The sequence below is a fragment of the Nannobrachium achirus genome (assembly GCF_963921795.1).
Source record: "Nannobrachium achirus genome assembly, chromosome: 4".
Lineage (NCBI taxonomy): Eukaryota > Metazoa > Chordata > Actinopteri > Myctophiformes > Myctophidae > Nannobrachium > Nannobrachium achirus.
In genome coordinates, this window is record NC_137813.1 from 58516956 (window position 1) to 58531762 (window position 14807).

The 14807-nt window shown below is 44.1% G+C and overlaps 1 protein-coding gene across 1 annotated transcript in view; it reads right to left on the minus strand.

The window, feature by feature from the left end:
• rab11fip4a (RAB11 family interacting protein 4 (class II) a) overlaps positions 1 to 14807 on the minus strand; it is a gene marked incomplete at both ends in the record, with an annotated part of 140162 nt that overhangs the window by 71510 nt on the left and 53845 nt on the right. The window contains one exon of the mRNA XM_080723417.1: positions 8998 to 9085. Coding sequence (XP_080579543.1) covers positions 8998 to 9085 — 88 coding nt within the window. The remainder of the gene's footprint in view (positions 1 to 8997; positions 9086 to 14807) is intronic.

The window sequence follows — 14807 nt, forward strand, 5'->3', positions numbered from 1 at the left end:
GACTTCCAACCCCAGAAAACGCTGTTGTCGTCTGAACGGAAGGCACATTATCTGACATTTCATTTTGCGGAATTTTCATGGCACCGACCCAAAATTTCCTAAATTTGTATGGGTCACGACTCGGAGTAAAAATCCCATTTAATTTTTCCTACAAAATAAAAAAAACTTTTTTGTGTGATGCTGCAGCATGCTCAAGTATAGGACATTCATTTACAAAAAGATATGGAGATGAGAGGTTCCTGCACAGAAAGGGCGACAAAATGAGAGAAATCATGAAGGCGTGGAGAGAAAAAAAGGCCTCTTTTTCTCCCACTGAAAGCAGCCAGCCACCGGATGACTCCCAGCTGCACGTGTCCGCTGCTAACGTGACAAAGTAGAGTGAGGCACTAATGGCTTCTCTGACTTCTATTTTCACAACCAACTCTCTCTCTCTCTCTCTCTCTCTCTCTCTCTCTCTCTCTCTCTCTCCCCCCCCCCCCCCCCCCCCCCCATTCGACATAAAGGCCATAGAGGGAAACGGCAGGCAGAGTGAGAGTAAATGCATGAATTAATAAAAAGAGAACAGCGAGTGATGGAGCCTCACACACAAGCGCAAACACACACACACACACACACGCGCGCACACACACACACACACATGCACACGCGCACGCGCACACACACACACACACACACACACACACACACACACACACACACACACACACAGGGGGGAAATAAAAGTTACTTTTAAATATAAATCCACGAATGTCTCTTTGTCTATCGGTGCTGGTTATTATGTTGTTAAATTACAGTAAAATAACTACAAATGCTAAATTTAACAAAATGGTCACTTTAACAAGGTATTATAATTGTATTCTCCACACTTGTATTCTCCCCATCTTGACAGAATGGTACATTCCCAGGTTCCGCAGGTCAGCTGCACAGGTGCAATGCATTATTGTTAATTGTGGCACGTTTACTAACATGCCAAGTTTAGCTGCACTTGAACAACCGTTCCAGGCTGCCATATCCAGCCCAAGAAACCGTAGTAATCCAGGGAATAACGGACAAAATAACAAAAGAAAAACACTTTTTTTTTTCATGAGGACTCCCATCTTTGCCATACCTAACTTTTTGCTGAACTGAGGCCACTGCGTGCACACAGAGGCTGTCAATGGACTGCAGGGACGTGCTGGGCCCCTGATTCAGCCCGGGGAAAAAGAGTTGGAGAGGCCCTCATTGCACACTATAGAGAGAGATCTCTTGCGCTGCTGCTACTCAAAGATTTGCCATTTCAGATCATGACAAGTGACGAGCCAGTGGGCCAATTACATGAGTTATATTTTGTCGTTGTCGGGTGGAAACCTTGTATGTCCAAAACCGTTTGTTTTGTATTTATCATTTTAAAAATGATTTAAACTAGTGAAAACAGCCGATCTACAAGCACACAACGCCGGCGTTGTGTGCTTTTAGATCTGCTGTTTTCACTACTTTTGTGCGATGGCCTTGTATGATGAAGCAGGGCTTTGCTTTGCGAAAAAAATCTACAAATTTGAAACTTGGAGATACGAGAATGGAACGAAGGCCGACATTTTATTTACATTTTTTTCCTAATGGCCGGCCTGGACCGGCCGTTCGGGAGTTGTCCCGCTTTTCCCAATGGCCAGCAGGTCCCTGATGGACTGAACGCTGTGCACATTAATTGCTGTTCCTATAAGCCCATACTGTGATCAGACAGCGTGCTCCATTAGCTGGTAGCCCACACAGGGCGCGCAGCAGTTTGACGGAGTCATTGGATCTCACCCTGAGGATCGATGAAGGTCCATCGTCTCTTGTCTCGCTTCAACGTCATTAACCCACGGAGACGTGCACGGAATGCATCAGTGCACGGTGCTGGAAGAAGAAGTACTCATTTTTTTTTTTTTTTTTTTTTACGTGTCAGTATAAGTATCAATGCCGCAATTTAGACTCGCTATCCTTGATGAGAACCAGTCAATCAAAAGAAGCAGTTCCGCAAGCTCCTCCGCAGCGCGCTTTATTGAGCTTGTCCCATGCCCATGGAAGTGCAGAATAGTTGACGTCAGGCACGTGCACACATAGGCATGAAAGGGGGCTTGAAGCCCATGCCCTTTTATCCGTCTGTAAAATGTGCCCTCTCCAGACCATGAATTTAGTTTTTACTATGGTTAAATGCAAATGCCCCCTAGCCACGCCATACCCGAAGGCAGCATTCAGGAGAATTGCCTCGTCCAAACTCTCCTGAACTTGACATGATAACATCAGAAGCGGGTGCAGCATGCAGCATCTCATGTTGACAGAATGTGCCTCTCTGTGTAGAAATCCAAGCCGTTACACCACATCTCCAGTATAAACTTGATTATGCTTAGTTTAGTGTGGTAACACACTTTTTACGTAAAAAAGACCGTAAAAAGTCTTATTTGGGATGTTCCTTTTAGGCAGGGTGTTTAGCTGTACTTGTACTGTACTACATTTCAATTGTATTGACTATACTTGTACTGTTCTCCATTTTTGTCTAATAAAATAATAATCAATCAATCAAGTACCGAAAATAGCTGACCTCCAAGGAAGCTCGGAGGTCTGTATTTTCGATATTTCCACCATAAGGCCCTTTTAGAAATGTCAGACCCTGCCTCTCTAACATTCTCTGCACGTCCCTGTTTGACGTGACTTAATTCCAATGTGATTTTCTTTGTAACACAAATTATTCTGCGTATGGAATGTGCTATGGCAAATATGTTTCATCATTTAATTTAGAAACTTAACAGCTTATTATCGTGGGGATTTTTGTCACGTAGATTACATAGGATGGATGAGCTTGTCATAGTGAACGCATGAGAGCCAAAGACAATTGTGTGCTATGCTTTTTTCTTTTCTTTTTAAGTGCATGAATAACACATCGCCTTCAAGATGCTTCAGGGAGGGAATGAATCATCTATTTATACAGAGAGAGAGAGAGAGAGAGAGAGAGAGAGAGAGAGAGAGAGAGAGAGAGAGAGAGAGATTCTGGCAGAGGAGTGTAAAATTCGGTCAGATCTACTGTAGCATGTTGCGTGTGGGAGATTTGTAATCCATTCCATGGGGTCAATAGATGCGTGTAGACTAGAGAAAGGTGTGAGACTGCTGTATATCACACAGCTTTAGAACAAGCAAACCGGTAAAAAAAAGATATCTTGGGGGGCACGGACGGTGGCGCAGTGGTTAGTGCTTCGCCTCACAGCTAGAAGGTCCTGGGTTAGATTCCCGCCGGGGGACGCTGTGGGTGCTGGAGGCGTGTCGTGTTCCCTCCTCCGCGTCATCAGCGCCCACACCCTAGGTGGGGTCGGCGATATGGCCTTTCTGTGTGGAGTTTTCATGTTCTCCCCGTGTATCTCCTAGGGTAGATACCCTCACGAAAACATGCAGTAATCCTGGTCTCTATAATGCCTCCCCCTGGCCAGCCGGGGCGCCTGATGGAGGGGAAAGGAACTGGTTGGAATAACGTGTTCCTTCCACGCGCTACGTCCAAACCGGGGAAAATCCCCCCATCTACCAGGTTGGTATGTCCATGCCAACTCTTGTGTTAACCACTTAAACCCCATTTAGGCCTGAACACATTATGACGCAATATTTTATGCTTTAATTATTGAAAATAGCAGATATACAAGCTCACAGCGCGGCACCGAGTGCCGCGCTGCGAGCTTGTAGATCTGCTATTTTTGAAAAATCGTGAAAATTTGAATTTTGACCCGATTCTATAAGTGTCTTTTGAATCCTTCTAAGGTTTTTGGAAAAAAACCTATGTTTGTATGTCAGCGATCTGGCCAGCCATCGTCAAAGAAAAGGTCCTTTTCACTTCAACTGGAGCTCAGTTAGTCTGTTCTTGAGAGACTACTATGTCAGTGGTGCTCAAACCTTTTCATGTGAAGGACCCCCAAAGTGATATTTATTTGGCCACGGACCCCCATCTCAAAATATCTAGTTCCAGGGACCACCCAGAAGCAAAATTTGAGTTACAAACGTTCGCTTTGAAAATACATCTATTCAAAGATTTGCACACATTTTCACGACTTTTTCAAAAATAGCAGATCTACAAGCTCGCAGCGCGGCACTCGGTGCCGCGCTGTGAGCTTGTAGATCTGCTATTTTTCAATAGTTAAAGCATAAAACATTGCGTCATAATGAGTTCAGGCCTAAATGGGTTAAACCTCATTGAGCGGAGTGCCTCAGGGGCTCTAGTATATACTGGCGTCTTTTTCAGTTTTCTGTTATTATAAGAAAAAGCTTTCCCCTCAATATGGAAGTGGTTAAACCTAATGTACTGTATACCTTGGAATGGGGAGCGTGGGGCCTTGTCTGTTTACAGGTATAGTCCAAAATGTTAAACTTTACGCACAAAATCAGAACATGCATTTTTGGGTTATGAAATGCATATAAAAATAGAATCTTTGGGATATTAAATTGATATAAACTAGTAAAAGGAAACGTTGTTTGACAGGACTGTCGTCAGTGTTGTGTAAATGAATGTTTTGGTAGCGCTGCATTTTCAGTGCATTTCCCCACACTACACCAAATCTCTTCGCCGACAATAGCAAACAATATGTCACACCGCCCACACACACACACACACACACACACACACACACACACACACACACACACACACACACACACACACACACACAATAATTGGAATGCAACATTTGGTGTCCCTTCTGTAGTAGCTCTGTGGACCCCCCTAGGGGTCCCGGACCCCCTGTTGAAGACCCCAGCAGGGGTAATGTATCCTCTGCCCAAATAAGGTGCTTTCTGTTATTGCTCAGCAGTAGAAATGCTGGCGCCCGTGCAGGTGACCCATATTAGCCCATTTAGGCCTGAACAAAAAATGACTCAATATTTTATGCTTTAAATATTACAAAAATAGCAGATATACAAGCTCACAGCGCGGCACCGAGTGCCGCGCTGCGAGCTTGTAGATCTGCTATTTTTGAAAAATCGTGAAAATTTGAATTTTGACCCGATTCTATAAGTGTCTTTTGAATCCTTTTAATATTTTTGGAAAAAAACCTATGTTTCTATGTCAGCAATCTGGCCAGCCATCGTCAAAGAAAAGGTCCTTTTCACTTAACTGGAGCTCAGTTAGTCTGTTCTTGAGAGACTACTATGTCAGTGGTTTCTCAAACCTTTTCATGTGAAGGACCCCCAAAATGATATTTATTTGGCCACGGACCCCCATCTCAAAATATTTCGTTCCAGGGACACCCCCCAGAAGCAAAATTTGAGTTACAAACGTTCGCTTTAAAAATACAAATATTCAAAGATTTGCACACATTTTCACGAGTTTTTTTCAAAAACAGCAGATCTACAAGCTCGCAGCGCGGCACTCGGTGCCGCGCTGTGAGCTTGTATATCTGCTGTTTTTCACTGGTTAAAGCAGTCAATAATTCTAGGCCCTAAATGGGTTAAAATCCCGGGCAGGACATACAAGTAAAGGATTGCAGCCTTAGCAGCTCTGCTACATGAACCCTGCGTGCTCAGTATCCAGGCAAGGAGGACACTGTTTCTGTAAGGCTGTAATCTAACCCTCAGGGTTCCCACACATCTTTACCAATTCATTTCCAAAACTTTTCCAAAGCCTTTCCAGAATATTTAACCCGATTTCCAGGACTATATAACAATAATTCAGCTCAATAACGAGTCGCTTACTCCTATGCATGCACAATGCCTAAAGACAGGTCGTGTATGCCAGTGGTTCTCAACCTTTTCAGGCCGTGAAACATGTAGATGTAGATCGGCTATTTTCACAATTTCTGCCTCTAATATTTGACAATTTGGCCAATGTTTAATTTGTCATTTCATTTTATTTTATTAATTTTTTATCCCACGATTTTGCAACCCATTTTTCACCCAGTGCCAATTACCTATGTAATCCTGGGCTCTGCTCTCCCTCTGCCGCGCCTGGGGAGATAACGGACTGACCTCATGCTTCCTTCTATGCATGAGGAGTCCAAGTTGTTTCTTTTCACCTGACAGGGGGGATTTCCCCGGGATGGACGAAGCGCGTGGAAGGAACACGCTATTCCAACCAGTTCCTTTCCCCTCCATCAAGCGCCCCGGCTGGCCAGGGGGAGGCATTATTGAGACCAGGATTACTGCATGTTTTTGTAAGGGTATCAACCCTAGGAGACACGGGGAGAACATGCAAACTCCACACAGAAAGGCCCTATCGCCGACCCCACCTAGGGTGTGGGCGCTGATGACGCGGAGGGAGAAACACGCCCCCAGCACCCACAGCGTCCCCCGGCGGGAATCGAACCCAGGACCTTCTAGCTGTGAGGCGAAGCGCTAACCACTACGCCACTGTACCCCCTAATTTGTCATTTCAGAGGTATTACTGTAACAAAATCAATAACCAAAGACAATGCACAGCTATTTTCTCCAGGACCTTCCAGGACCCTTGATCAATTCCAAAACTTTTTCAGTACTGGAAAAATATTTTTCTAATTTCAAAATATTTCCAGGAATTTCATGACTGTGGGAACCCTGAACCCTGTTTTAAGGATTCGAACTTCGGGGGGGGGGGGGGGGGGGGGGTGTTTTCCGAACGGACCATCGAACAATCGTTTTTTAATTAATTTGATAAAAACCGAACAATCGGACCATCGAACCATCGGACCATCGAACGTACTGTACCTTTAACCAGCTACAACAGATTAGGAAATGCGCTATTTACCCATTAAAAACGCGTTGATGTGTGAAGTTGTGTTGGTCAAATCGACAGGTGATGTGATCTGTTTTGAAAAAAACAATCAGAGAAAATGTTGCGCTGTCTGTTTCCTGACGAACAGGCTCATATCTCTGTCAATGTATGGAGGAGTTGCATGGATGATGTAATGGTGACCGCGTCGGAACGCGTCGCGGACGGGCTGAACTGGTCTCGATGTAACAAACCCAGACAGACATTGCATTATGGATCCTTTGGGGGTGTTGCTTCATGCTTAGGAGAAAGGCTATTCCATCTTTGGGCGGGTGGATGGGCGTTCGCTGTTCGGAGCACAAACAAAGTCTGCCCTGCTCTCACTCTGTCAGCCAGCGTGTGTCAGCGAGGCGCTGAACATGCATGTAGTTCACGGCACTAACAGGAGCGGAGGACGGTCCTTGATCGCTCCAAGCTGTCCTGTCGCATTTTAAAACTACTAATTAACGGTCACCATTAACCGTTAATGGTGACCGTGATTACATGTAATCCTGGGCTCTGCTCTCCCTCTGCCGTGCCTGGGGAGACAATGGACTGACCTCATGCTTCCTTCAATGCATGAGTAGTCCAAGTTGTTTCTTTTCACCTGACAGGGGGAATTTCCCCGGGATGGACGTAGCGCGTGGAAGGAACACGTTATTCCAACCAGTTCCTTTCCCCTCCATCAAGTGCCCCGGCTGGCCAGGGGGAGGCATTATTGAGACCAGGATTACTGCATGTTTTTGTGAGGGTATCAACCCTAGGAGACACGGGAAGAACATGCAAACTCCACACAGAAAGGCCCTATTGCCGACCCCACCTAGGGTGTGGGCGCTGATGATGTGGAGGGAGGAACACGCCCCCAGCACCCACAGCGTCCCCCGACGGGAATTGAACCCAGGACCTTCTAGCTGTGTGGCGAAGCGCTAACCACTGCGCAACTGTGCCCCCACAGCCCTACGTTTCAGTCAGGCAGCAACCTCTTATCCCCATGAAGGGTAAATGGTGCATTTGTATAACGCTATTCATCCAAAGCTTCACATATATTGTGTATTACATTCACACAAATATTTACACTCATTGGCGGAGGAAGGCACCAAGCTGCTCATCAGGAACAAGTAGGGGTTCAGTGTCTTGCTCAAGGACACTTTGACACTCTGGGGGAGCCCGGGATCGAACTGGTTTGTTAATTACGTAGTGTCACACAAAAGCACCAAAAGTAGCAGATCCGCAAGTTCGAAACGTTGAGTGGAGCGACGCGTTCTGAGCTTGTCGATCTTCTCCTTTTTCATTTTTTTAAATTTGAATCCTGAAAAGAAACACTTTTGGATGGTTTTGGAGACGATACGTCGAATGTAAGTGCGAGGGGGGGGGAAAGAAGTGATACTGGAGCATATTCACACATGCCTGCGCCCATACAGAGACAAGCACAGATGCTGTGTTAACTGTAATATACAGAAATAGATTTGCCACAGACTGCAGAGATGCGGTTTTTGCAGTTTATATAGCAGATATACAAGCTCACAGCGCGGCACCGAGTGCCGCGCTGTGAGCTTGTAGATGTGCTATTTTTGAAAAATCGTGATTTATTTTACAAGTCTTTGACTATATCTACTTAAAAGCCTTGCACTCGTTTTCACAATAAAAAAAAAAAATAGCAGATCTACAAGCTCGCAGCTGTGAGCTTGTAGATCTGCTATTTTTTCAATAGTTAAAGCATAAAATAATGGTTAAAGTGGTTAAAATCTAACGCGACTCGGGCGCGTTCCAGGTATTTGAGAGTTAAAGGGCCTACACCATGCTTTTAAAACTATATTTTTTGTATAAATATATGCTCAAAATTGAGTCTTAGACAGGTTTTAACCCTCAACAAACACTCTGACCATTCCTTTGTTTGTTCTAGCTCTACTATAATGAGGCTCTCCAGCTGCAATACCAAAAACGGCCTATGTTTGCTCAGTGGCGCATCTAGTGGGGTTTTTCCAAAGAAAAAAAAAAATTTTTTGAAAAAAAAAAAAAAAAATATATATATATATATATATTTTTTAAACAGAAACGTGTGTGACGTCACACGCGTCAATTCTCAGAACAGCACTGTTCTGAGAGCTTCTCATCTCTGTCTTCCCAAAACCAGAGAAAGACACACTTGTCAGAAATAGGACTTTGTGAGGATAGAAGGTGCCAGTGGGACACCAAAAAAAGGTTTTAAAATAGAAAAAGTGAAAATTCATGGTGTAGGTCCTTTAAGAAAATAAATGTCATCCACACATCCCTTTTCTTACCTTTGATAGCCAACACTCCATGACAGAAATCTTTAAAGTTGATCTTCCCGTGAGCGTTGGGATCCAGGTATTTAGCCAGTTTCTTCACCTGCAAGAGAATCAGAGATGGAATGGTATAAACTTTGAGCTTTACATAATAGCAGATATACAAGCTCACAGCGCGGCACCGAGTGCCGCGCTGTGAGCTTGTAGATCTGCTATTGATGCTGTCGGGCAGACAGGGGCGTCACACCAAATTCTGGGCCCTGGGTACAAGGATTCACTGCGGGCCCCCCGTGAATGTTATCTATTGAAAAACAGCAGATATACAAGCTCGCAGCGCGGCACCGAGTGCCGCGCTGCGAGCTTGTAGATCTGCTATTTTTGAAAAATCGTGAAAATGTGTGCCAAGAAACCTATGTTTCCATGTCAGTGATGCTCAAACTTTTTCATGTGAAGGACCCCCCCCCCCCCCCCCCCATCTCAAAATATTTAGTTCCAGGGACCCCCAGAAGCAGAATTTGAGTTAGAAATGTTCACTTAAAAAACACATATATTGAAAGATTTTCACACATTTTCACAACTTTTCAAAAATAGCAGATCTGTGAGCTTGTATATCTGCTATTTTTCAATAGCTAAAGTTACTAGGGCCCCTCCACCTTGGACCCTGGTAACTCAGTCCAACTTTCCTACCCCTTGTGACGCCCCTGCGGGCAGAAACCTTTTTATTTGTTTGTAAATTAACACCCTACTTGATCATTCTACAACGTCACAAAAAAAAAAGCATCAAAAGTAACGTCAACAGAACAGATAATGCCAATCTGTTCCAAATCATTATTTGGACCATAGAGTGTCTTTTCACTTTTGGCTGATCCAGCAACATAGGCATCTGATGTCCATAAGGGTATCAAGCCTGTACGTCATGATAGCGGGGCAGTTAATTGCATTTTTGCATTAGAATTATGTGGAAAATAAGTGGAAACAAACCTAAAACTTTGCACAAGTACTCCTTAGGGGTTGTTCCTATGATGAGACACGTTAGACACGTTAGAGATGGCCGCCTCATAATACTATTTTGTGAGTAACTTGGTGTAGAATTGTCCAAAATTAATAAGCTTGCTATCAAAGCATACATGTTTGACCACAGAGAAGCCACATGTATACCTCTGGAGAAGCTAAGAAGCTTAATTCAACCACTAACGTCGCCAACTAATGACTACAACAGACTACAAGCTGTTTGAAGCAGTTTGAAGCCGTTGGAAGTCATCTGTTTGTGAGAGTAGTATGGAAACTCTACTCTTAAAAAGACAGCGTTTTTGTACTGCCACTTTGTATAGCAAATATCCTTATCATGACCATTTAGGATAGTGTCTCTGTCTGAATATTAGGTGTCCCATATGTAGCGTTAATGACAGTAATATCAATATCAATATTAATAAAAATATTAATATTAATAATAAAAAATATCTTTTTCAAAAATGATGAAAAATATATTTTTTCTTCTCGTTCACTGTTCAAAACGTAGATTCTTTATATTAGCCTAGGCATTTAAGATTCCAGTACCAATCACATTGATTCAAAACACACAGAAAGAACGTCAAGGTCCACACTGTTTCGCTTAAAATATGAAAAAGTGATTTATTATAAAAATCATAAAATGTACATTCAGACTAGCATAACTATGTCTGATCCTTCAAGCAAAAGATAGATAAATGGGTTCCTAGGGAAGTAGTAGGCATAGTATTTTAAAACCTGTCAAACTGTACAAAATAGATGGCAGGCTACTGTACATGTTATCCAGTGTTGCATAGCGTTCCCCAAAACAATCACCAAAAGAAAAGAAATGAAAGAAATGAAATAATCGAAGATCATTAAACATTCAATATCTAACCCTACTCTATCTTAGTTGCCATTGACACAATGTAAACACTGCCTTACTGTGAGAGGTCCGTTTGCACATGCGCGTAGAGAGGAGAAGAGGAGAGGGTTGGTTGCTAGCGTAGCAGCCTAGCATGTGCTGGAAGGTCGGCCATTGCAGCAGGGCGTTGGCTGTGTCATTGCCATGAGGTCTGACCATGCGGCTTGGATGGAGGCAGCCATCTTTGGAGAGCCACAGGAAGTAGCGTGTGCAGAGCAGGATGGAGAGGCACCCCCCACTGGCTGGAGGAGGCGCTTGCTCAGGAGCAGGAGATCTTGCTGCTGTTGAGTGGTCTTCACCCACGTCTGTTGTCTTCACCGCTGGAGGGGGAGAGAGCTCGCACGCTCCAAATCTCACTGTCTGGGTATCTGGTTGATGTCGTCGTCGGAGTGGGAGAGATAGCGTGCCTCAATCCCACGGACTGGCAGTCCTGATGATGAGTCCGGCAGGACTCTATGTTGAGAGACCAAGTCGTGGTCACCAGGGCGTGGCAGCCCTTGGTGGCTGAGTAGTCTTTAGCCCTCCTTGTGTGTTGTTGGTTCAGTGATTTTTTTCAAGAGAGAGAGAGAACCAGGAAATGGTCTTTTAAAGTCCAGAGGTGTGGCCTCTCTGTTAGGCCTGCATGAGGAGGAGTTTGGAGCAAAGATCTCTGTCACCTCCCTGTTCTTAAATGAAGTCAAATTAAAACTCCTATCAACATTCTGAGGAAAAGTGATTTCCTACATTTGACCAGATATTTGTAATCATCATTATTTTAGACACGTGGAGGTATCAAGCATCATTGTTTTATATCGTTCAGAGGGCAGATGGGTTAAAAAGTTAAATAACCAAAGAAATACATATTCGTACATGTTAAAATCAATGCATAGTTGATGTACATCGTGTTAGAATACAACACATATGTTCATGTTATGGAATGTTATTTCATTAAGCTTTAATTCGCCGCATTCCATGATTCATGATCTTCTACATGTGGTCTGAGAGGCTCAGTACTGTGTGCACATGAAGAGAAGAGACCCTGGCAGGATGTCCCTTATCTTGATCGGCAGGGTAATAAAACACTATACTGGCACTTTGGAATGTGGTGTTGGGTGACACCATGGAGTAGACAGTCAATATCTCTTTTGGGGGAAGAAGGGTACATTCAACCGGTCCTAACACAAAGGGTCCATTTGGTTGAATATGAGTTATGAATACAATTCATAACTGTTCATAATTTGTCGTGTCCATATCTAGCGTTCAGGCTACAGATCCCCCCTTTTGTCATCGAAGTCCGACAAAACGGAAGGTTGAAGTCACGACCTTTGGATGACAAAACAAAGATGAGAGCAGTATATAGGACACAGATGGCAGTAATATTTACACATGTCAGATGGCAACTTTTATTGATCTTCACTAACTGATCTAGCATCACTGGGTACAACTGGAAAAAGATAGTTCTACATCATGGATTAACAATTCATGAAATGAAAACCATAAATCATAGAACATAAAGTAAAACCCCTGAACATGGATAACAGTAATACGGTAACACCTAGTTCACATAAGGAGGCTTTTGTATCAGTGAAATGGGCCTATAGTATGGGGCCCTTAAAAATAGGATCAAGACAGGAAAGACAGGAAAAACTAAAACAAGATAAAATAATCAAACCAAACTCATAAACAAAACTATACTCGAAATGCCTGTGGAAAAGGTGTGTACATTCAACAGGTTTCTCCGGAGAGAGATAGTTATCAGGCATTACATAGTGTATGATTTTCTTATTGGGAGCTAAAGGTTCCTATCTATGTTTCAAAAAGCATATAAAAAAAATGAAAATATGAGATAACAAACAAACAGAAACAAAACAAAAAGTTGCAATCATACAGTACATAGGTGGAGGTCATTCCCACTTTTCCTAAGAGGGAAGGCAATCATGCTTATCGATATTGTTCTTTAAATGTGTTTGTCATTATAATTCTCTTCGTCCTAAATGCCTTAGCAAATGTTAGTAGTTTAACAGGCCCATCTCCGTTGCGGCCTGTTATAGATATTGTCATGTATTTGTTAAGATTAAAACTTTGATTGGGTTTGACCGTCTGAGTATACGTTCTGTACTTGGTTATTTGTGATCCGAGCCTGCTTTCTAAGTACAAATATCAGTGGAGCTCACTCCCTTGACCTTGAGTTTGTCAAGGGAGGGCATCTGGTTCTGAGTATTTTGCGTCAGAAATGAACAGGTATAAGATTGTCCCCAGGTGGATTAGGGAAAAACACAAGCACACAAGCATATCAATGAGAGATGGTTTTGTAAATAGTGGTCTAGGAAATCTGTGATCAGCAAACCGACTAGATTCTAACTACAATCCCGTGGGATTTGCTTCCATGACCATTTTGGCTCGGTCTGGATGGATCCGATCCAGACAGCGCTTACAAATTATCATGGGAGCAAACAGATTTATGGTATTCTTCCTAATGCAAGAAACAAAACCATAAAGAGAACAGGGCACACTTAGTATTGCCCAGGTGGGACAAACATAATGCAACTTAATGCACAGTGAATGCGCAACAATACTACATGTGCTTTATTGGGTTGAGCTATTATTTTGAAATTACCGCTGTGGTTTGAATGACCAACCAAACCCCCCTTTTTGCAAGGCGTCGATGTCCTACAGTGAGTCGTGGACCCCCCCTGTGCGGCTACTGCGTAGCAAACGCAGAGCAGAATAGGCAGCAGCAGCACACTCAAATAGATGAGCGTTGACATAAGGCGCCTTACCAAAAGGGGTGGGGTCTGCAGAGAACTAACGTCAGGGTTTGTGAACAGACAGACATATTGGGTGGGTTTCAAAACAACATATTCCGTGGCGAGTTCGATCGCCCTAGCCTTGGCAGGGGTATCGGTGTCAGCCTGCAGTCGTTGGAGGGAGACCTCCCTGTCCAACGTAGGTACTGTCTCGACCATGTGTCGACGTCCTCCCTTTAGAGAAACACACTTAACAAAGTCAGTCAAATCCACAGGATTTGGCCTGAGTAAGCTAGCGGTTAGGGCGAAACCCCCCTCTGAAAGGTTGAGTATAGGTTCAGACACATATATCAGGTGCTTCACAGCCATGTGCCCTACCTGAATGAGACACAATAAGGCCTGATGCATTTGAGTACCAGTCATAGCGTACGGTTGAATGGGGTGAGACAACATGTGCATTTCACGGTTGGCACTTTGCGCCCGGTGTTGCAGGTCAAGGAACAAACTCTGTGACATCACACCAATGTCCGCTGTCGTGTCCAACAGCGCTACGTGGGTTACTTCATGTTGTAACTTCCCCGGGGGGAATAGCTTCCTATATGCGCTCTTTCGCTGGACTTTGGCTAACCTTTGGGTCTGCCTAGTGTCCGCAGAGGGCACGTGGGGCCTGCGAGCTCTACGCGGGAGCTGTTTCGTCTCACGGACGACCAGGTCACGTTGTGTTGCGAGTGTAACACTTTGAGCCATCGACGAGGCTAAGACAACGCAGACGGAAAGGGTGAGATCAGAAAGAAGGACCCCAGGGACGAAGTCCCATGCTGAGTTGTTGACAGCCCCTGCTTTAGTAAGGGCACTTGTCTCGTCATTGAAAACTATGGCAGGTCCCAGAAGGTTTGAGTGGTTTCTGACCTTTTTACCGTATACCTGCATGTCTTGCTTGTTCGCGTTGTGATCGCGGGCAAGAACCAACTCCTTATGCTTGACGGGTTTTAACTCGGCTGTTCGAGAACCGTTTTTACGCCCGCTGGGCAAGTGATGAGTGTAGTCGAGACGGGTGTAGTGTGAATCGGTGCAAAACATTACTCCCTTATTGCCGTGCGTGGAAGCGCACCAAAGAGCGATCAGTATGCTGGAAATCACCGCAACAAGTTTGAAACACAAAGGTCTCGCCGGCGTGTTATCTATCC